General features: G+C 36.8%; 1 protein-coding gene across 3 annotated transcripts in view; it reads right to left on the bottom strand.

Annotated features, from left to right (window-relative positions):
* Window positions 1-10,026: 10,026 nt before the first annotated feature.
* UBE3D (ubiquitin protein ligase E3D) overlaps window positions 10,027-25,142 on the bottom strand; it is a 67,836-nt gene continuing 52,720 nt past the window's right edge. For 2 of the 3 annotated variants that reach the window (XM_087944171.1, XM_087944165.1), the window contains exon 10: window positions 10,158-10,946. In XM_087944171.1, coding sequence (XP_087800297.1) covers window positions 10,926-10,946 — 21 coding nt within the window. In that variant the 3' untranslated portion in view covers window positions 10,158-10,925. Of the gene's footprint in view, window positions 10,947-25,142 lie in introns of all 3 variants that reach the window. The other variant, XM_087944177.1, reaches the window with a different exon arrangement.

The raw sequence follows: 25,142 nt of genomic DNA, 5'->3' as shown, positions 1-25,142 counted from the left end.
ACGTTTGTGTTCTTAATAACTGTGGTCAAATTACTGACTTACTGGTTTTGATCAACTACAAAGATTATTTTCTACTGTTACCAAGCCAATTACCAAGCCTTTCTTTCCCCATTTATCTGTATTTATTTCCTTTGTTCATGTTTATGTTCATACCTATACTTGTTATCTTGCACATGCTTTACAAACAAACAAATAAAATAAATAAATAAATAAATTATATCCCCATTGCATACCTATGTGTTTGAGTACTTCTCACCAATGATGAAGTTCACATTGTATTGTTTTCAAACCCGACCTGATGGCCCATAATCAAATCTATAATCTTCAATCTATCAATATCATTTTGAATTTAGTTTCTAGTTTGAAAGATGTCATCTCACACATTTCTTTTTGCTGGGTACAGTTAACATAAACATTATTTCTGCTTTTTAATCCAAATTATTAATAGTTTCATGAAGAATGATTGATTAAGACTGAAAGCAAGATTTTAAAGACAGTTACTATATATACCAGTATCCACCTAAATCTTCCATCTAAAAAACATTCCATCTAAAAAACATTGTTAATCCTAATGTCAGTGGGTGCTTCCTCAAATGTTAACATCAGATATAAAAGTAACATTATTGGTTACCATGATACAAATCTGACATTATCTTCATAGTGGTAAATGGGGAACAGAATGCCTACCCTTCTGGTTATATGAATAATTTCACTGTCTATTTGTAGAGGAAAACAGATATAAAATTGGAGAAGGTAAACAAAAGCCACTAACAAGTACTGGCCAGCCTGGAATTCAATCCTGACTGGCTCAAGGTTAACTCAGCTTTCTATTCTTCCGAGGTCAGTAAAAATCTTGATTATCCTGGATTCTTATTTTACTGACTCTATACATCACTTAGACATTGTTGTAAGACACTACGAAGCAGCACATAAGTCTAAGTGCTATTGTTATATAACTTCAACTGTGATGTGGTTCGCCGGCAGCCTGTGCAGACGGCAGTGGAATTGGACAGTGGGGAAGAACGGGGATCAGCCTAGGAGTCTGGAGGGGACTCGGACGAGGGTCGTGCATCTGGTGCAGAGATGGGGCCAGGACCATCTGGGAGTGGGGTGCTGCCTCAGCGCAGCGAGGCAGAGGACCCAGAGGAGCCTGTTCCCAGTGCACATGTGCACAGAGCTGCTGGAAGGCGAGAGCAGCTGAAACAAAAGGGGCAACTCGGGAGTAAGTCTGGGAGGTGATTGCCCCTCCCATAAGGTATAAAGGACAGGCAAAGGTGAAGAAACCTTTGCAGGAAACAAACTAGTCTGTTTGGTTCAGATTCATTCTTGAAGCTCTTTGTACTTCAGTTGGGTATTTTTCCTAGTTCATTTGACACTTCTATTATTGGCAGCACTTCACAGAAAAGAAAGGTGGGTGCTTATCTCAAGAGACTGTTTGAGATTCATTACCGGCTGGGAATGAAAACAATTCCCAGTGTCGCAATAAAATAAGACTTGTTTTTAAAATAAGTGTGTGCGTAATTATAGTCTAGGAAGCCTTGGACAAACTGCAGTACAGGTACTATATAAACTTTAAAAACATATATATTCATGTGTGTGTTTAAGCAACTTAAAATCAAGCAACACTGATTTCTAAAGAAAAAAAATTGTACAGTTATTTATGGTTCAAGGAGAGATTTCTGATACGAGACATTGGACTAAAAAAAAGCACTGAAATTTGTAGTACAGTACACTTGGATATAATTTGACAAGGAATAAGTGTTCCCAGATGCAACTCCAGGATGTTTTTGGCAGGTAACAGCTCCTCGAGTATAATGGGCACACTTGAATGTGGAAATTTGTTTGGCCGGTTGCACAACATGAACAACCTTGCCTAAATTTAATGAAACCAAATCAATTTTTTCTTCAGAGGGATCATTTTTCATTGCAGCTCTCCTATCTGCCAGTTTCTTGCCAAGCTGCTTCAACTTGTTCATTCGGACACAGTTTCTAATAAATAGGATAATCGAGTATGCTAATTCTGCAGAATCTTTTTCCTTCAATAAAATATTTCATAAAAAAGAAAAATGAGTAACTAGTCAAAACAGATGGCTCTCATTTTTATAATAAAGCACCCCAATGCTTCACTGTATATTTGCATTTCTTTATTTACAGTAAGAAAAAAAAACTCGACCTGTTAATGATCACTGCGTTGAATATGTTTGCTTCTTTACTGGATAATATCAACATTGCAGAATTTTTGTATGTATCGGATCTTATTAGGTCAAGGGTTTCCCTTTTCTGATGAATTGTACAAGCAAAGAAAATGTTGAAGAGGGAAACCAATTAAATACTGAGTTACTGTAGTAATTTGAGATGATTAGCAGCCCATCTGAACAAGTCTAAAAAGGGATTTTGACTTTTAGAAAATAAGATATCTGCCAGGAGTCTCTAGTTTGGCTCTCATCTGTGGAGTAACTCTTGGTTATCATCTAATTATGGCCAATATGCTTCTTCCCATCCATTCCAATTATTTTAGAGCCAAATGCATGGGATGGTTTAAAAGCAAAGAACTTACTATACCTGCAGAAAAGAGTAAAACAAAAGAAAAAAAAATCCCTGATATACGCCAAGTAACGTCTAAAATAAAACAAATTTAACTGTGGCTGAACTGAGATTAGAGGTTGTTGACAATGAAACACAAGCATTTAAAAACTGAATGGATTCCACCTCCTGGACTACACTTGGACTTTATCTATCTCCCAATCTTTGGCCCTGAGGCCATACAGCACCAATGAGAGCAGACAGTGCAAAACACTGAGTAATTAAATAGTAGAAAAGAACATAACTAAAACCAGTTTCCAAAAAAGAGTAAAATATATGTTATTTATTTTATTTATTTGTCAATTGCTTACAAGATAATAGGTATAAGAATAAACATGAGTAAGAATACAGGAAATAGGTACGAATAAATGGGGACAATAGGACAGGGACGGTAAGCACGATGGTGCACTTATGCACACCCCTTATATCAAAAGGATAGCCAAGAAAACTCTTTTCTAAATAAAACTCCTTTAGTTTGATGTCAAAATGGGTGCATGTGCATGGAACAATCTCCACTGTGAGAGTAAGATCCTAAAATAACGTTAAGTACTGCTGAGAAAGCTTGTCCTGGGTGGTGCATCTACCAACACATCAACCTTCTTATTGAAAGAATAAGTGAGAAGGACTCAATCAAACTTGTGACAAAAAAATCTAAGGTTGGCTCATGTGTGGGAAGACTTACAAATTTTCCTGACGATTTCTGAATACATCTCAAGTCTGAAGCAAGGTTAATCTCACAGGTTTTACATTGCATCTCAATTTTCCAAGTTTAGGATATTTTTTTTTTTGAATACTGTATTTATACTGTGTTAAAGTCCAATAAAATAACTTCTGTGTAACAGTACTAAACCTATATTCCTTCCACTCAGTAGATTTCATTCAATCAACAAAACTAATAGACACGCTTCAATGTATTTCCATGTGTTCCTAACACTTGTGCCTTGCATATTTTGCAATTGTTCTCTTGCAGAAATGTCACTTTCTTTGGAATAGATATACTGTAGATAGCCTAAAGGCTTTTGAAACAATGAAACCAACACAGATGCATTCATGCACAAAGAGAAACCTGTGAGTGGTACTTCTGGCTCTGCCTCAAAAGTTTGGCCATGAGCTTTTTGCAAGCGTGATGAAAATGATGTTTCTATCAGCAGGCTTTGACACTGCAATTTGTCCTCATAGTAGACAGTGTCCCTTTGTTCCCGATTCCCACATAATTTGTGTTGAATAGAATAATATCCATTTTGAGGGGACGTCAGACATTTTATGCTTAAGAGACCCTCTGGGCATGTTTAATAACAACAAAACAACCGTTCTTCCTAGGTGGCAGAAATAAGTATTTTTCTCATACAGTTGCGGAGACATCATGGGATATAGGATCAGCAGTGGCTCACATGGTTAGAACGCTCAGTCTACTGTATGATAAGGTGAGCTCCCATCATTCGCTCCAGCTCCTGCCCATCTAGAAGCCCAAAAATGAGCAACCATGAGCACATAAATGGGTCCCACTTTGGTGGGCACATTAATGGGGACATGAAAGGAGTCCCCGACAAGGTATCCCCCAGGCAACAGTGATGTAACCATCTAAATCCTTTCAACTCAGAAGTGTCTTGGTGCTTCCGACATGAAAGCAGCAGCAGCATGGGAAATTTAAATGATCATTTGCCATTCCAGTCATATTTGATGTAAGAAGATCGATATACTACTGTAGGTATCACCTGAGGTCTCTGAGAATTACACTAGGATACAAGTTGGCATGGCCTTCATTGTTCTCCACTGTGGCAGTTGCTTTGGCATCATCAGTACAGCTTGAGTCAAGTCCTAGAAGTGATGCTAGTACATTAGTTAAATATTCCTCAGGTTTAAGGCAAGCAGAGAAACCAAAGCAGTAATTAAACCTCCTATATATAAACATGCAGCGTTATTAAGGCTTCAGTGACAAGGGATGAAAATCAGTGACACCTTCAAACCAAGTAAAGACAATCATCAGCACAGACTTCTCCTTCTGGACTATTTACTTCCATTATTACCATCATATCATGCATATCATGAATCAGAATCATAGGATTTTTTAAAACTTTTTTCTATATAACAGATAACAGATAATCAGAGTTGGAAGGGACTTTGTAGGTCATCTAGTCCAACCCCCTGCCCAAGCAGGAGACCTTACACCATTTCTGACAAATGGCCGTCCAATCTCTTCTTGAAAGTCTCAAGTGATGGCACTTCCACAACTTCCGAGGGCAAGCTGTTCCATTGGTTGATTGTTCTCACTGTCAGAAAGTTTCTTATTTCCAGGTTAAATCTCTCCTTGTTCAGTTTCCATCCATTATTCCTTGTCTGGCCTACAGGCGCTTTAGAAAATAGCGTGACCCCTTCCTCCCTGTGGAAGCCCCTCAAGTCCTTCTCTTTACCAGACTAGCCAAGCCCAGTTCCTGCAACCGTTCATTGTATGTTTTAGCCTCCAGTCCCCTAATCATCCTGGTTGCTCTTTTCTGTACTTTTTCTAGAGTCTCAACATCTTTTTTATAATGTGGTGACCAAAACTGGATGCAGTACTCTAGGTGTGGTCTTACTAAGGCTTTATAGAGTGGTATTAGTACTTCCCTTGATCTTGATTGTATATAATTAAAAGTTATAAGTTAAGAACGAATTATTTGGGCAGTCATCACTGCAAAAAAGCCAGAAATTATAGCTAGGTATACAGGACATTACCCAACGGTTATAACACATTCCAGTTAAGCAATTGTCAGGGCAGTGAATGATTTGCATTAAATAAGAAGGAAAGTACACTTAAAATGTTCTGTCAGATTCTAAATATACATTCCAGATGTTAATCCTTTAAGACACAACAATCTATTTTTCTAACTTTCTATAGCAGTTTCTATAGTTTGGTTCTTTTGGTAGACATTAAACAGAATTTAAAAGTGAGACTATTTCCTACTCTTACATTAAATACATGACCACCCACTTCAGAATAAATAGCATCTGAGAGATCACCTCTTCTGACTCTGCTCATTTCCTAATAACAAAATAAATGTTGAAAATAAAGGTTAGATAAGGTGAGGCGAGGTGTGGTGAGGTAAGGTAACGTAAGGTAAGATAAGGTCAGCTAGAAACAAACATTCTTAACAGGGAGGGATATCCGGAACTCTCCTAATAACATTTAACAGATCTTCAGTAAGACACACATTTTTTAATAAATGTAAATTTTATTATTTGTTTTTGCTGTTGCTATTGTCATACAAAGACTCTCTCTCTGTGTATCTATCTATCTATCTATCTATCTATCTATCTATCTATCTATCTATCTATCTATCTATATGATAGATAGATATACACCATGTTTTCCCCAAAATAAAACCCTGTCTTATATTTTTTTGCTACCAAAAAGGGCACCAGGTCTTATTTTCAGGGAAGTCATCCATTAATTAACCTCACTTGTGCGCGTCATCCCCGGCCTCCTTTTCGCTGTCAGAGGCCTTCAGGAACTTCTTCTTCTGCAGCCAGCAAGGCTTTCCTGAAGGTCTCTGCAGCGGATAACAGAGCTCTGGATCGATACGGAGCTTTGCTATCAGCCACAGAGGCCTTCAGGAAAGCCTTGCTGGCTGCAGAAGAAATGGGCCGGCAAGGCAGGTGTTGGGGTGTGCAAGGCCTGGCTACAACTGTCCAAAGGTAAATAGTAGGGCAGCTCCACCCACTGCCCATCTCCACCCTAGCTTAATTTTTACCCAGGCTTTCTGGAGTGGGTGGAATCTTAATTAGGGCGTATTTTGGGGACAGGGCTTATATTGGGCGCATGTGTAAAAATCAAGCTAGGACTTACTTTCAGGGCAGGTCGTATTTTCGGTGAAACGGTGTGTGTGCGTGGGTATATACATATATACATTTATCACGTGCATGCACATACATATGTAAGCCCCTTCCCCCTCCCATTTTTAAAAGAGGGGGGTAATAGAAAATGCCTTAAATCCACAAAAAAGATAACAGTCACTGGGCAGGGGGTGGCTATCACTTTTACAAAAAGCCCAATCTCCCACATGCTGCTACTTCCCTGAAGGGTTACCAGAGAAAAGTCAGAGAACAGAATTTCAGCAATTAATCCACATGATAAATCTTTTTCAGACTAGTTGCTATGCCATCTTAAGTCTGACAAATGATACAGGCTGACAAATTACCAAAAAGCTGATCTTAAATGATTTTAAGTAGAATTAAGAAACCATGGTAGTAGCTACAGTAACATAAATAAGAAAATGTGTCCGTGGATGCTTCGGCTGACTCAAGAACTTATTTGGATTTTTTTTTATTTTATTTTTTAAAACTGTGATCCACTGGCTATTAGTTGACAGGGAAGAGGAAAAAGGGAAGACTCACTGATCTGCTCTCTCTCCCATCCAGATGGTAAACTTTTCAGATTTCTAGTTGTCATATTGTGAATTGAAGGCACCCCACTAAAGAGAAACCATGTTTCTGCACCATTTCTCAGTGGAAGACAGGACAATGTGCCAAAGTCTGAGGTAAATACATTTTATTAACTGGAATATATCTGGGGCCAAGAATTGGTCAGGCTGAAAATATCTACACTCATAAAATTTGTAGGATAGCTTTACAATATTTATCACCATACTTCTGGATTTTTCTAAAAAAAACAAGAGCATTAACAAAAAAACACTTTCAAATGATGGTGTTTTACAGGCCGTGGACTGGTATCCGGTGGGAAAGTGAATGAAGCCTCATCTTCATATGCATGGGATCTAGGTTGCATGCACAAAAACCATTCCCCACAGTTTCTGGAAGACAATTTTTTTATTCTGAAACCAGTCTCTGGTGGTTTAAAACCACTGGTTTACAGCATTCCCCTTCTGTGTATGCATTTGATAAACATACAAAAACATGTATGCTTAGCAAGAAAAAGTGCATTTAACAAGGAAAACTTCAAACTATTATGTATAAACAGGCTGCAAACCTCAGACTCACTCATATTGACAGTGTTACCGAGTTGAGTAATGAAATATCTGGAAGCAAACAACCAAGCTCAGTGTGCACTGAGAACGCCATGGTTCAACTCTGAGCTATATTTATCTTCTATTGAAAACTCAATTGCCAATGTTAGCTTTACAACGAACACATTAATTTGCAGTGATTCCTGGATGATCTTAAACATTTCTTCTGAAAATCAGCTGACTTGTTTCCTTCATGAGAAGCAGTCAATTTGACCCTTTTCCTCTTGCTTTGTGGCTGATAGCGAATTACTGGGGTTTCCTAGTATTTGTTTGGTGAATAAATTGAGAACTGCCAAGATTGCTACAAATCCATTTGTAAATAGGAAGGGAAATCTTACTCCATAAATTGAGGAGCAGATTGGGTAACAGTCAGATTATAAGCCACACCCTGAAACCAAGATTTGAAGAGAAAGTAAGAATGAGCTATAATAACAGCTCAAGTTTCTCCTTTAAAATGCTATGTATTTTTTAAAGCTCTCTTAATAAAGTTCCTGAGGTATATTTCCTCAGCTATTTGCAAAATACCATTCTGCAGCTAAGCATACTGCAAATTGTCCTATATCTACTTTCTTTTCAATACTCCAATAAAGGCCTTTGCCTATTCTGCTCTTATTAGGATCACATAAATCAAAGTCTATTAAAGGCCAAGCTTGGTAACCTGAAAAAATAAGTCAATGCAATGGGAAATGTTGTTATGGTCAATGTTGTACTGGCTGAAGTAAAGGAAAACTTTTCAAAAAAAAATCTAAGGGCCAGGCCACAACTATACCTATTCTAATTTGCACAATTGTGCATTTTAGAAAGAATTAGAAATCCTTTATGTGTTTAATCACACTTGACTAAATAAAGCTATTCTATTTTATTCTATTCCATTCATTCATTCATTGGCTTTCTTTTAAACACTTTATAAACCATTAAAGACAGCATTGCTATAGCAATGCTGTCTTTAATGGTTTATAAAGAGTTTAAAAGAAAACCAATTAAGTAAATTTATTAAGAACAAGTTTTTATTTCTCATATTTTATTTCATATTATAGTCCAATATGCACAACTGAATTAGAAATCCTTGTGTGTCACATTTGGCCAAATAAAGCTATTCTATTCCTATTCTGTTCTATTCTATTCTATTTATCTTAATTTAAAGATACATGTAGCAATGCGGTCTTTAATGGTTTCTATAGATTTAAAAAGAAAGCCAATTAAGTAAATGTATTAAGGACCGTGGTACATGTTTTTATTTCTTGAAATCATTGCATGTTTACATGGATCAATTCTACACCACTTTCATGAAAATTCAATAAGTCATTTTATTGTTTCATTTAAAAATGCATTGGCACCTCTGTGCAACTAATCCTAAGAATTCAAGCCCCACAATAGACAATAAGATAATGCTCCTTGATTGGCAATATATTTTAAGTGATTTAAAAACACACTATATCATACAGTCCTTTTATATACAGTACATGGATTCATACTGCTCATTATCCAAAAAAGAGGGGGAAAAACCCTTAATAGTTAGGTATGGAGAAACAAAGGCACTTTAAAAGGTCAATTTCAACTTCTTCTTTTAAATATAACTCCAGTATTTTTCACGACCCAAATCATGTAGTTTTCATAGTATCAGTGTAGGGAATGGTTTGGTACTGCCTTTTTCTAGTTTGCTTTGTTTGTTTGTTTTCAGTGTTCAATTTAACCAAAGTTCTGAGATTTTAATGGTAGTCTTTCTTCCAAGTAACAACCACATCATCCTTGACTAGGTGCTGCCACATAGTGCAATTTGAACACTCTTAAAAGCAGATACAGATACAGATAATCAGAGTTGGAAGGGACCTTGTAGGTCATATAGTCCAACCCCCCCCCATCCAAGCAGGAGACCCTACACCATTTCTGACAGATGGCAGTCCGAACTCTTCTTGAAAGTCTCAAGTGATGATGCTCCCACAACTTCTGAGGGCAAGCTGTTCCATTGGTTGATTGTTCTGTCAGAAAGTTTCTCCTTATTTCCAGGTTAAATCTCTCCTTGTTCAGTTTAGAAAATAGCTTGACCCCTTCCTCTCTGTGGCAGCCCCTCAAATATTGGAAGGCTGCTCTCATGTCTCCCCTGGTCCTTCTCTTCACTAGACTAGCCATGCCCAGTTCCTGTAACTGTTCATATTAACATGATCCTGTAACCATTCAAAGCATATTAACATGATGTTCAGAAATCTATCACATAGCATGTATGGTTCTGAGACATCCCACTCCCTTTTGTAACATGTCTAGTTCTAAGGATGGAATATTCTCCACAAAATCTTCTTCATCTCCATCATTCTTTCTAATTAGGCACATCGGAGTACACCCATCACATCACATCCCAGTTTCATCTATTTCTTATCATTTATACACAGCTCTTTAAAGCTGCATCACTCACTCATGAGAAATCAATTGGTTTGGAAAGCATGCATACGGAAAATAACTTTTATTTCAGTGGCTCTTCAACTCTGTCATCCCCTAAAATGATACATGAATTTGTGTGTTGAGCGTTCCCATCAAATCAAAGTATTGACTTAATCAGTGTTAAGAATATGCCAAGGATAAATCTGTCACTTTTAATAATTCAATTTTACTTTATACATCACAGGAATTTTTAAAGATTATGGTACAGCAACTGTTCCCCCTGGACTCACTCAAACAAAAGAACACCAAAGTTCAAAGTGGGTTTTGATAGTGGTCTCATGTTTTCTGCACAAGTCCCATTACATTTTTTTTTACAAAATTGTGACACTCTAGGTTGCTTGAGACTGTACATTGGAAAGTGGTAAAGGTACTGGAAGAACCCCAATTCACATTCTGAGAACTCCAGTTTTAACCCATTTGCTTTGCGGGGCCTCTCAAAATAATTATAGTTAAAACACAGCTTACCAAAAAGGGTTACAGTTTACTTTTCCATTTGGACATTGAAATATCCAGTGTCTAGTCCTGGCAGACAGTTCCTAATTCCTCAAAAAAGGCAAAGGAGCTACTTATCAAGCCTTCTTTGTAAAGCTGATGTTGTTTCAGAAGATAATTGACTTCTCCTTGGGGAATTAGTAGGATGTTAGTTACAGTGATCTCAGACTCCTGACATTTCAAATTAATTCACTCTCTGAACTCTGGTTTTACAACTATGCTTGAACAACTTGCCTCTGTCAAATTTTCTGAACATCAGAAGACTCCAAAGTCAACAAACAGCTGAAATATCCAGATTTTGATTCAGGATTGTTGGTACCACTTTGAAAAATACAATCTTCACTTGAGGTCTTATGTTCCATAATTCTTGACAGATAAAGGATGAGTTTTTTTTTTTTTCCTTTACAGGTCATGCTACATTTTCAGAAAAGCAACCTGCAGGAAAACAAAATATAGCCCTCAAATTAGCATCTGCACAGTTAAACTTCAACACAAACACACTTATACAGAAACCCACCCACAAATGAACAGAACCATTCTCAATAAGTTATGGTCAGATAAACAATGCAGACAAGTGTTCCAATCACTTACAAAGGAGAATGCGCTCTGAAGAAATGGCATTTTGACTTTTGTTTCTTCTCCTGACTTCTGAGTATAGATTGAAATCATAAATTGCACTGGATATAATGTGACATCTACTACTAACATCGAGCATGTATAGAAATTTTCACTTTACAAAACAAAGACTCAAAAAATGCTCTGTGCTTAGATAGTCAAATTCCTTCCAAAACCTAACATGTCCTGTAGGATCTCACTGATAGAATCTTAGGCATTTAATTCCATGTTCACCCATTTAGTAAATTAATGCAATTCCTATTATGAGTTACCTCAATTTATGAAATAAATCTAAACACTGATTGGCAATAATTCAAAGATGACGATAATCACAAAGATAAAAATCATAGGATGACTACAGAAATAAAATCAGTAAAAGTGGATAGCTTAGTGATTGTGTGTCAGTGTAGTATACTGGTCCTAATGGCACTTTTCAAAAGCAGTGCAAAAACATTCTTGTTTGACTCGCTTTGCAAGAAAGATTTTAATATGCACAAGAGCATTTTTTGATAGGATGCTTCTTATATTTCACCTGTATGTTCTGCTTCAGTACTAGTTGAAAATCTTTCAAATAGGGCAGGCTGTATAAATAAATGTCAAAGCAAAGGTGAAATAATTTTATGCATCATTAAGAGATTAGGGAAAACTGCATGGAACCCCCCCCCAAGAAAAATAGATCTGGGAATACGTGAAGGTAGCAGGAAGAACCTTGTGTAACATGAAGCCCAATCTCCCCCTCCCTTTTTGTGATTTTTTTGGAACAGTGATGTTTTGCTTCTGGAGATAATTAAAGACATAGTACTTCCCTGTAGCTCTGATATCAATATTATTCTATTTGCCATGTTAGAAAAATTCATGTTACCTCAGTTCTTATTAAGAGGTTCCACATGGAAAATAGCAGAGAAGGCAGTTAACTGAAGGCATCCTTTGCTCACAGAGAAAATGAAAGGCAAAAAATACAAGTAGCTGCAGATACTGGTAATATGGGAAGTGTTTTTTTTCCTGATCTGACCCATTGGTCCATCTAGCTCAGCACGCTGTATATGCAGCTAGCTCAAAAGCAGATGATAATGGTCTTTCTCTGCCCTATCTGAAGACACTTAAGGTTGAGCAAAGGTTTTCTTTTTTAACGAGCTTACTTATGAATAGACATGCAAATGATAACCCTGTTTTTCCCCCCTGTGAAATAAAGCAGGTTCCCCAAAATTCAAACACAGTGAAGGCATTTGAAGCTGTTTTTAACACAAGAAAATGCTCAAGACTTTTAAGTACACAGTGCTTTTGCTACACCACTGAACATGAATCTTTTTGCTATATGATTTTTTTCAGAATTCTAAATGTCTTTCCATTCGGTTTTTGTTCACTGCTCCATGCTACTACCAAGATCAACTACTTGTTTAAATTAGCTGCACTTCTGAAAACAGTTTACAAAAAGAGATCTCTGCTGATATTTACCTGGATTATGATATCATACCTAACCTACATTTTTTATTTCCAAACTCAGAATATTAGTTATCAGACAAGACCTGTTTCATATTGCTTTAGCAATGAAAGATTACTTTTCTCAGTTAACAGTATATGGAATCTTCATATTAGCAATCATATTAGTAATCATTATTAGCCAGCATTTTTAAAATGCTTAGGAAGAAACATACTTTCAACTGCAATGGCAACTTTTACCTTGTATAGCAATAGCACTTAGACTGATATGCTACTTCGTAGTGCTTTAAAGCCCTCTCTAAGCAGTTTACAGAATCAGCATATTGCCGGTTAGGATCAAACTCCTGGCAGTGAGCAGTGAGTTAGCCTGCAATACTACCTTCTAACCACTGTGCCACCACAGGTCCTTTGGCAGATGCTATAAGCTTGTTTAGAGAAGCTGGGAAGCAAAAGCTCATTTCTGACAGCCACTACATTTCAAGAAAGCAAGGCTGTCCAAATTTTGTGGCGTTGGCAATGAAGATGTTAGATACAAGCATTTTTTACTACCGGTTTGCCTGAACTGGGCCGAACCGGTAGAATACCACCACTGGTGGGTACTGATGGAAGACCCTTCAAATTCTTCCTTTAACATGTCAGACGTTGCAGTAATTCATTATATAGTAAAGATTCTAATATATATATATATATATATATATATATATATATATATATATATATATATATATATATATATATATATATATATATATATATATATATATATTGGTGTTTCTAATATCTTCTGTCTGTTTTGTGGCTTTTTGTGTGTGTCTTAATTGGCTGGCAACATTGTGTTTCCTGTATTGGAGGCTTTTAGTGCAGCTTGGCTCCGAGTAAACAGATGGCTATCATTTATTAGGAAGCTAGGTTTCATCTGGGTGCCTGCTTGGGGTGTGTTTGAGCTGGAGGTATCAGGGGGAGTCTGTTTGTGCCCAGGTGTTTGCCTGGCTTGTGGTGTGAAGATTTTTTTGTTTGTGAGTGCAGGCTTCCAAATGATTGACAGTCTGGTGGAATCATCTCTTCTATTCATGCTTTCAGGTCTTTTTTTCAATCTCTATGGCTTCTCTGATAATTCTGTAGCTGGGGTTTTCTATAGTGGCTAGGGTTTTGCTGCCATTGAAGTCGATGCTATGACCTGTGGCTTTCATGTGTTGGACTAGTGAGGAAGTGTGTTCCAGCTTTTTGACTGCATTTTTGTGTTCATCCAGGCGGGTACTTATTCTTCTATTGGTCTGTCCAATGTATGTGGCAGGGCATGATGCACAGGGGACTTCGTATATGCCTTGGTTTTCCAGGTCAATTTTATCTTTGGGGTTTCTAAGGATGGCTGCTATTTTTCTGTCTGTTTTGAAGGCAGTCTTGATGTGATGCCTGTTTAGTATCTTACTGATTTTGTCTGTAGTACCTCTTATGTAGGGCAGGACAGCTGTTCCATAGGTCTGTTCATTTTCTAGGTCTCCATTATGTCTCAGTGTGTTTTTGTGGATCAGGCCAGTGATTTTGCTTTTGTGGAAGCCGTTGGCTGTCAGTACTTTAGTCAGGGTGCATAGTTCAGTCTTTATGTGTGTCTTGTCTGCCAGGTGTTTCATTCTGGCAATAAGTGTTTTGGCCACGGAGTTTATCTGTGCTGGGTGATGGTGGGATTGGGCATTAAGGTAGCAGTTGGTGTGTGTTTTCTTCTGGTATATGGTGTGTCCTAGTGTGCCATCTGTTTTTTTTTTTGTAGATTAGTACATCTAGGAATGGTAGTTGTTTGTTTGTTTCCGTTTCCATGGTGAATTTGATTTTGGGGTGTGTGCTGTTTAGGTGTGTTAGGAAATTGTTTATGTTTTCTTTTCCATGAGGCCAAATAACAAATGTCTCATTGATGTATCTTAACCATAGTTTGGGTTAAGAGCCCTAGCCAATGCCACCCACAAACCCAAAATTTTCTAGTTAAAACCATACAATAATGTTGTTTTATGAAATTCCAAAAGGGGGAAAATGCTGAGTGAACCTTTGGGGGACAAGAGTTCCAAAATACAAGAACTACAACAGAAAAGGCCAGCCATCTGGTCCATGACCTCTTTCCATCAACTGGAGGAGGTCCTTGGGATATTCTTATCAAACATGCAGACTCAACTTGATGCTCAATTCAGTTTGTATGAATTAAGTCATTGCTCCATTTAGAACAGCACACTGGATCAATATTTGGGAAGATTGGAGCAAGAAAAAATAAAGACACCACAATCTAAGACACCCAAAAAAATCTAAATAGAACTACTTAAGAAAAATCTGGGGTCTGAGGCTTTATAATGATACTTTTCATTTCCATTTTCAAAGTGACAATTCAACAGTACAGGTCTCCTACAAAATATTGAAAGACTGCACATACAATCTGTTTTCTGAAGCATATTTGAATTTTGTGCCCTCTTAGTTCTGCCAAATATTATGTGTTTTCTTGTGCTTTCACTGAAGGAAAAGGTAAATGTATGCAACCATCTCCTGAGGGTTTCCTTTCACTTAAAAAGCAGCCTTAGACATCCACAACAAAATGAAATTTAAAACTCTAATTTTAAACCATACTGGATCTGTCCTGATAATACGCTCTGTTCCCAGTTGCAACTTCCCATCTTTGCATTTCCTGATATAATGGAAACAAAATACCCAATTAGAATTACATGGTGAATCTCCAGTTGAATTTCCAGCTTGGTCGTATTATCCAATAAACTGACATTTAAATCAGGAACTTCCCAACTCATATTCTTCAAAACTATGATTAATTGGTCCCTTGGTAAAGGGTTGGGGTTAGAAACTCCAAACGGAATTTCACATAATTGCTTTAGGAACATGGCAAGAAATGGTGACCTATGAAGGTTTGACCAAATTTTCTCCCTGGGTGTTCCAGCCAGTCTTAAAAAGCACCTTCTCAACAAATTCAAGAATGATACTCCTTTGAAGATCACAAGCTGCACAATTTTGATTTTAAGCTGCCTGCCCTACTAATAGTAACACTAGGGTTTCATACTAATTAACATTTTCTAATCTTGATTAACATTAACATGTCTTGAACTAAAAACTTCAAAAGGTCCCCAAAGGTCTTTTTTAACTCTAATTTCCTAGTCATATTGCATATGTTAATTACTGCAAAGATCTACAAGTCGCAGCTACTGAAATTCTTTTGTTAAATTATCTAAATGGCAGTAAACAAACTGAAGAGTGTGCCTCGGAGTTTGTTAGCATATGAGAAAATTAACTACTGTTCTTCCCTAATTCTGGCAGTGGGCTTTGCTACGACACCCTTTGTTTAGGCTGCTCTGTTTATTTCATCCTTCAAAAGTTTGGCTGCAGAATTCTAGTAATCTGCACAGTTTAGAGTTCTTCTTATAAACAATGAGAACAATAAGCAATATCAGAATTTCATACTACTTTATAACTTAGATCTGTTACTTCTTGACTTTTAAAATATGACGATGTGGGTATCCATGGGAAGGAGAGTGTCGTCATGTTTCATTATGTAAATGATGTATCTTGCATTCTTTATATCATTAGTATTGTGACATGACTGATGAATATTCAGAATGGCATCTTTGGGATTATGGCTCTACTTTCTATTGTAAAGGTAATACGTAAAAATGTAGAGGTTACTTATGAACTACATTAGCAGAAAAGGAAATTAAATTGGTATAAAGTGAAAAAAATTAAGTTAAAGCGCCATTGAGATGACCTCGTAGTAACTATGCAGAAATAGTTATAAAAACAAAAACATGCTTTAGGCTCAAGAAATAAGAGAAAGCTTTAGAAAGAAACACAGCCTGGAAAGTGGTCGTGCTTTCATGATTGTATATAGCATGTAACAATAAAGTACCATTTCAAATTTCTACATGTCTTTCTATTCTGGCCTACCTTGGCTAATAGAAAAGTAGAAAATAAAATTTCAGTTCCAGATGGTTTAAAAGAGAGAATGAGTACCTGACTATACTTTCAAGCCTTAGAAAGATTTTAGTGCTGGCATTACATTTATAAGCCCTCAGAAAAAGTAAGTAGCAGAATAACAGAAGTGCCTAAACACTTCCTTAATTCTCAGGTATGTCAGTGTAGGATTTAGGAAGGGAGTGTTATATTATATGCAACTCACCTTCATTGTATTGAGTCTGCAACTTTCATGATTATTTTACATTACCTCAGATCAGAACCATGACCTTTTTCTTGCAAAAAGAGGTCGGGAGAAATTTCTTTCCATCTTCCTCTGCATGAAGAAATGGAATTCTGTGTCTAGTTTGAAGGAAGGGATGGGGTCTGTCTGAAGTTTTGTCCACTGATGTCATGGTGGCTGCTCTATGATGAAGTCCAACATTTTTGCTGAATTGGGTCATCAGTTCTGATATGCATGAATTAAGCGCTCTGTCTCTCCAACAACTTTATAGCAAGAATTCAGGGCTAATGTAAACAGTCTTATATGGATAGACTTGGATTATTTTATCATGTGTGCATACCATCAATATGTTTTGAAACAAGATGGATATCTATACCTGTGGTACAAATTTAGGCCATCAGAAAGATTTAGAATACTAAAGCTAAACTGTGAGACGCATTTTCAATAGCAGGGTATACCTATGACTGCCTAATACTTATGCTTTATGATACTATGTGGGGCATAAGCTGGGAAATAAATGTCCATCTCAATGTTTACCTTCTGACTGGCAGTCAGAAAACATGATGAAAATTCTTTAATTTCACAACATATAGGTAGATTTAACCATAGTTTCAAGTGGGAAAATGTGATCATCCTAGACCGGGCCAAGTCCAAAAATGCCAGGGAATTTCTAGAAGTCTGGCACTCTGATGAATCAGCCACCAATAGATACATAGACATTAACAATATCTATAGACTATGCAAAAGAGACAATCAACCAGCCAAAAGAGAACAAAAAGACTCCAGCATCTCTCCAGCAGTAATTAGCACCCAGATCAGCATAGTTAACCAAGGTTAACTTCAGACCAACAATCAAGCAAACAACAACCCCAGTCAAGAAACTGCCAAAGAGCCATCAGTAAACAGCCCAGCCAAAGAATGTCTAAGACCGCCCTACCCACACAGACAGGCAAGTCACTAGAATATAAACTGAGAGTAAAGCCCACTCCTTACTAGCACTGATGATGTTACCTAGTTAGGGTAATGAAACGTCTCCAAGAAAATAAGCAAGCTCAGAGAGCACCAAGGATCCCTCTACCTTCTATATACAATAACAACTTCAATGGAGCTAGCTGTGGGTGAGAAATTAATATATTAAAATTGAAATGTAATTTATATACCCTAACAACTTTCCAACTTTGTGAACCAGTAGGGGGCATGTACAGGCACAACGAAGCCTGAAGCAAGTGTTGATAGTGCTCACAGCTTGCCTGTACAAGGATAAACAATTTTTTTAAAAAAATCTGTGATCCCTAAATTTCTATGTGACCCTTCAGAAGGACCCCACTCATTTTGAGACTTCTTGGCATATAAATATGCTCAACTATTTTTGTGCCTCTTATGTCTAAACTTGAAAACACTTTTGCGTGCAGTCTTGAAAAATAATCCTTTTCGAGATTCCTTAGATTTAATAACTCAATGCATATCAAGAGACAAGAACAGATGTAAAGAGGTGATGTACCTGCAAGCAGAGATTAATTGAAACTCATGCCATTAGAAATATCTAAATCAGGCAACTTTGGAACTTTTTTCCCCGAGGCCTCCTCTATCTCTATGTAATAGACAGAAAGAATAACCTTGAGGAACAAGGAAGAGCCACAACCAAGGCAACAATCAGATAAAAGAAATATGAGTTGGAGACAAATGTAATTTGACAAATTTTAGAATAGAATAGCAGAGTTGGAAGGGACCTTGGAGGTCTTCTAGTCCAACCCCCTGCTTAGGCAGGAAACCCTACACCACTTCAGAAAAATGGTTATCCAACATAGTTTTTAAAACTTCCAGTGTTGGAGCATTCACAACTTCTGGAGGCAAGTTGTTCCACTGATTAATTGTTCTAACTGTCAGGAAATTTCTCCTTAGTTCTAAGTTGCTCCTCTCCTTGATTAGTTTCCACCCACTGCTTCTTGTCCTGCTCTCAGGTGCTTTGGAGAATAGCTTGACTCCCCCTTCTTTGTGGCAGCCCCTAAATTTTCTTGGACAAGACCCTTCCTTCCCTACTTCTCACAAAAATAAAGGGAGGGGGATATTAAGATCTGCTAAGATTCTATTACTATGACTTATAATAAAAGCAACTTTAGCATTCATATTGTTGGTTTCTGTTCTGTTCTATCTTGAAAAGCTGACAGTAATAGATGACAAAATTGTTCTTATGACGACAAAAGAATTTATTTTTATGAATGTGAAAAACAACTGCTTTCAAATGTGTATCATATCCCTAGGAACGACTCTACTTTCTAAAATAGGATGTAGCAGCTTTCAAAATATACTATTGCAGGATTATTACTGGCAGCTTTAAAAAAAGCTAATAGAATATTTTAAAAAAAGGAAGGAAGGGCCAATTAATTTCAGAACACTTTGTCTTGTGGGTCTGTAAGAGATGTAAATTCACTGTGTCTGAAAGCTTAATGACTTTCTGCACCTTTGAAATTCCCTAATTTTCTCCCTTCATCATGGTTGATGGGTAGAAAATTTCAGAAAGGGAGTATGAGCAGGGAGTTGTTTAAATTTAAAATGATAAAAACCATTTGAGGAGAAGCTGGATATACAATTCACTTAGCAAAAGTATAGGCAGGAAATAACTGGTAACCTATGTTTGATTGAAATGCATTCAGGAACTTACCATTCACAACAATTATCTACTAAAACCTAGAAGCAATAGACGTGGTGTATGTTACAACTAATTTTAAATGTAGAGTTTCTGCTGCATTTGTTCTAACTGATGTACGTTTTTAATAAAACTTTGTAAGCAGGAGGGACAATGGTTAGACCTTTAGCAGCAGGAGTAAATTTAAATTAGTTCATTGCTAGAAGCATAAAGTATTAACGAAATGTACAAGAGAGCCTCTAACAATATTTTAGTGTAATTAACACTTTTTCTTTAAATCCATTATGCATACACTATAGAATACACAGCAAATACTGCACAATCAGACTTTATCTACAGGTAGTTCTTACTTGCCAATGGTAATTGGGACCAAGAACTCTGTCACTGGTCATAAGGTCGACGTTATATGATGGCAATTCTGGCAGTTTCAGTTGCCATTTTTAGGTGAATCCTACACAGTCGCAACATCCAAAGTCACATTGTTGCCATTTGTTGACTTCCCTATTGACTTTGCTTGTGAAAGCTTCATTTGCACTAAAACTCACAAATGGCAAAGACATGATTGCGGGATGCTGCAATGTCGTACTTGCCAGCCAATAACTATCACTAACGTGACCACAGAAAGCTGCATGGTTGCAACCATTTAGTTGTAAGTATCTCTCATAACTGTCTAACATAATTGTCAGTGTCATAACTTCAAGCATTTGCTGAATGAGTGAATGTTAAACAAAAGACTATCTGTATAAGCATCACATTCTTTAGCATAGGAGACTGAAGATGTCAAATGAGCATCATATATTCACATTCAAAAAGGGATAATGAAAAAGTATTAACTTTAATAATTTAGTAAAGTTACCGATTTTCATTTTTCTTTCTTTCAAAAAATGCCATCTCAAGCTACTTACTGCTTCCTTAAAGTAGGTGTGCTCCCATTTAATGTATTCATTAACACTTTATCAATAGTAATGTCTATTCTATTATCTACTTCTAATGGGATCCTAAAACTAAGGAATGGAAGAAATAAACAAAAAGTTTATAGGCATATTCTTTTTGAAATTGATGGTGTAGACTTGGCATGAATAATTTTAAAGATTTACTCCCATACATAATAGTTGACAGCACTATAAACAAGTAATAGTTGCATAAAACTGGATTACCACACGTAGACTTCAAAATATATGCTCCCAGTTGACAATTTATACTGCTATTAAATACAGTAAATATCAATACTTAAGAGCTGCCATTATTTAATGAAGTTACTGTTTAAGCTTACCAACAACAATAATAAATCTCTAATAAGTTACCTACAATTTAGAAATATATTTTGGGCACAAATAATGAATATGTATTTTGAAAAGTATGTATCTGCTCTTAAGATTTCAAATGTATTTATGGTTCTTTGCAAATTTTCCCCCTTTTATTATCTCTTTTACAAAAATGCCAATATTTATTTGATATAATTTTAATTCTTCAAAACCATTAAAAATTAAGTCCTGTCTTACTTCCAAAGATGGATGTTTGAATCTGTTTTAAATTATAAAAAGAGATACAAATTACAAGTATAAAAGCTACCGATCAGCAAACCCAGGTCATTTATCCAAAGTCTACCTGAATAAACATACATTTGCCTATTGACAGAAGGATAACCAAGCAAGGAAACAACTTTTCTGCCTGCGCACTATTTAGTAAGATTGGGGGGAAGGACATAAATTAAACAAATAAATATTAAAGCCTGATAATATCCCCCCAAAAGAAACGAATCTCTCCTGATCCAAGATCCTGATCAATTTCTCCTTGGATCCTGATCAGATCCAAGTCAGTACTTATTTTAGAATTTAAAAACAGTTAAATCTTGATGGGTATAGTGTGAATTATCTAGTGCCAAGAGTGGGGAAATGCTTACAAAATGGATAATTTTAGAGGCAATCTTAGCTATAGATTTTTGTTTTAATGAGAATATCTTCTAATGGAATATATCCTCAAGACACCCTGAAGGAACCCAAATTTGAGCTTTACTGCAAGCTTTACTACTTAGTGCTTTAAGGAAAAAATACAGCTGAAAGTACTTTTATTAACTGTGGCAGAGAGAAACAGGATTCATTGCAGTTAGTTTACCAGAAAGCTTTATCCAAGTTTTCAAACCTCATTCACATAGCATTCCTCACATTTTCTCTTCTCTTGAGGAAATATTGAAATGACAGTGACAGATAGAGGGATGTTAAAAGGGAAAAAAAATCTTTTTAAAAAATGTCAGAAAGTTAATCCAAATGCTGTAACTTTATTTTGCAAGGGCAGTGATAAATATGTATGTATTAAAAAGAGCTTCCTTGATAAACTAACACCAAGGAAAGTTATATAACTTTTTCTAACTGCTGTACAATATATCAGCTCATAGGATATTCACAGTGAGAATATCCTAAAAGAATATTCAGGTCATAAGTTAAGACAAAACACTGTGATTCCAGTCTCCATCTTTTGATAATGATGCATCATTTTCATGTGAGTGGTTAAAGCACTAGAAACTGGGAGACTGTGAGTTCTAGTCTCACCTTAGGCACAAAGCCAACTGTGACCTTGGGCTGGTCACTCTCAGCCCTTGATGAAGAGAGAAGCAAACCACTTCCAAAATATTGCTAAGGAAACGGAGGGACTAGTTCAGGCAGTCTCTAGGAGTCAACACTGACGAAGGTACCGGGAAAATCCCAAACAAATCCTCATTAAGGAAAAACAAGATTGCATCTCTCTCCTGCACCTGAGTTGATGTAGTCCTGTTAGCTTTATCTTGCAGCATCAAAATGTTAGGTGTAAGCATTTGCAGGGGAAAAACAACACACCTGTTTTTTGTGGGGAAGAGTTTGTAAATGTTGGGTCACATATAACCCTAACCATAAGACTTACTTTGGACTTCAGTTTCAGGTCAGATTTAATTCTACAAATTATTGTCATGGGATTACAACAGAATCTCCCCATTAGGTGAACCAAGAACATTGGAAAACTTTTCTCCCAAAGAAAGCTTCAGAATTTTTATACAGATTAAGTAAGAGAAACAATTGCACCCCCGTTGCCACAGAGACAATGTTCAGAGTAAAACTAATCTCGGGAGAATTAAGCTAGAAACCGTAAGTGATAGAAGGTTTTAGCAAAAGATTGTTTGCAAAAGGTTGTGGAGAATCTCCCCCATCTTCAGAGCTAAGTGATTTGAGAGGAATAGATTTCTAGAGGGTAAGCTGTTCTTCTACATAATGAAAGCAATGTGATCACACTGGCAATGGGAAGAAAGGCAGGCAAAGGAGAGATTGCCTACTTGCCATCTCTCAGAGCAGAAAGATTGGAGAGAAAGAGAATTCAAGAGAGTACTGTAAGCTGTTTGCATAGCATGTCCATTGCTCCTAGTCTCAGGCTGCTTTCAATGCATAGAAAGGCAACAGCTTAGTGTCTTGCAATTCTCCTTTCCAATATCTCTGCTCTGCAAGGAAGAAAAAAAAACTTTGGTCAGACATAGGACGTATGTTGACTGAAACGGTGATCACATGAAACTCAAATACTGTGGCCACCTAATGAGAAGGAAGGACTCACTGGGGAAGAGCCTAATGCTGGGAAAGATTGAGGGCAATAGAAGAAGGGGATGACAGAGAATGAGGTGGCTGGATGGTGACACTGAAGCAGTAGACATGAGTTTAAATGGACTCCAGAAGATGGTAGAGGACAGGAAGGCCTGGAGGAACGTTGTCCATGGGGTCACGATGGGTTGGACATGACTTCGCAACTAACAACAACAACAAAGCAACCAAGTTGCACGTCCCGATTGTTAACAAGGTCTATCAGTTTCCAGCAGTATATTATTTTTGTTTTAAATGTTGATTTAAAATTTCATAGCTATCTGTTAAATTTGCTTCATAATTCTATCATGCTAATGTTTAAATAAATATTGTAGAGTGTGTAATTTCTTTGATTTCATCGAGAACAGACAAGTGACATGTGGCTGTCAGAGACAACGTTCTGAGGCACCCAAAGAAAGGATGTAATACGCCCGGGCATTTCTTGTACTTCAACAAATACAAGACACATCTCATAACATCTCTTCTCCAGCCCAGTACCCTTCATCACATCCAAATTGCTTTTCAGTTTTACAATCGTAGCTTGCAGTGTGTTACCAGTCTCAGTAATATTGCACATTTTCTTTCAGGGGGAAAAAAAACTCATCAACTATGTGTCACTTGGTTTTTCAGAAACCAGATCATCTCTTGAACTCATCCTTATGGGATGGTGTTTCAGAAAAGCACTTTTGTCTCTTTAAAAAAAAATGGAAATGGGTGGGGGAGAGAGGGCCATATCCTTTAAAATCTGAAGAATCTTTAAACACATCTGCTCATTTATAAAGACCACACTTCAGTAAAACCTTAGAGGTATTTATTGGTATAAGGTAAGTTTTTTTGTTTTTTATGCTTGATAAAGGAGCATTGGGTGCACTGGCCTCCAAAACCCCACCCTAATTCTTTTTTTCTGGGGCTTGAAATATTCACAAAAGATTTTTTTTTAATGAGGATATCCATTTTTAAATTAGAAATGATGGGATTTTATAGAAGTTGGAACTACTTTATAAACCAGAACATTACATGAAAAAGCTCTGTATGTTAATGTTTTGCTTATGATTTCAAGTCATTTGCATCAACAGACAATAGAGAAGAAAGCTACGTCAGGGAAACCTTGCTGGTTCTGGACGTGCATTCAACGGAGAATCAGAGTCGTGAGTTTTGTTGGCACCACATGACAGGAAGGACTGGGTAGACTGCCTTCTGCCAAATTTCAGACTGTTCCTCTTGAAACTGACATGCTGATACATGTTGAAAAAGAAACAGCCTGAGATTTGGCTGTGGAATCTCTTCCTCAGAATAAAGGGCCTGCACTCACAAGATTATATTCCAACTCCTCTGTGTTATAGGACATGTGCTCGTATCCAGTTTGGCCTCCCTGGGAACATTCAAGGACAATATATATATAAAAAAGACTGCTATTCAGATGGCTTTCCAAAAAAATAATATTTGCTGATGAAAATGTGTGACCCAGGATACACTCTTTTCCTTCCTGTTCCTTGGTTTGGGGTTAAGATTTGAACTTGCATTCAGAATTCCCCTCTCCTGGTTTGTTAATAAGCATTTACTGAGTTTCTCAGTTGGATATAAAAGGAATGGTGATATAATACCAGGTAGGGTCTTGGAAGTAAAGTCAACAAGTATTGGACTGCCCAGGTAGACCAGACAAGAAATATGACCAAATGAGCCAATTCTAATTTATTGTAAAGCTTACATTAACGGAATCTTGCATATCTGAAAGTACAAATCCCTCACCATCTCTTTTACAATTTGAGAAGCTAGAGAGGTCCTTTCTGTGCCTTCTTCTCCATCCTTTGTGGGGCTGTGGGCTATGCCATCTCTTATCTGATCCTTCCCTAGGCAGCATTTTCTCACCCTGTCTCTCAAGAACTTTTTCACTTCCCATTGCAACATGCAACAAATGAAGGAGAAAGAAAAGCAGGAGTCCAAACTGAACCAGTTTATTAAGAACATTTTTTTAAAGCCCTACTTTTGAATCTACACTCCCAAACATCACCACAAAATATCTCTACCCTTCCCAATCGTTGCTCAATTTTCTTTTTTCTAATTCTATGTCTGTGATATATTTTATCAAATAACATTTAGTTATGAAATTTCTGTTTAGAGTGAATAAAATATGTAATAGTATAGAAAATCTC

Source organism: Notechis scutatus, chromosome 1, assembly GCF_049901735.1.
Source record: "Notechis scutatus isolate UNSWTSFEM ecotype Mainland chromosome 1, rNotScu1.2, whole genome shotgun sequence".
NCBI lineage: Eukaryota > Metazoa > Chordata > Lepidosauria > Squamata > Elapidae > Notechis > Notechis scutatus.
This window is presented reverse-complemented; position numbering and strand designations above follow the sequence as displayed.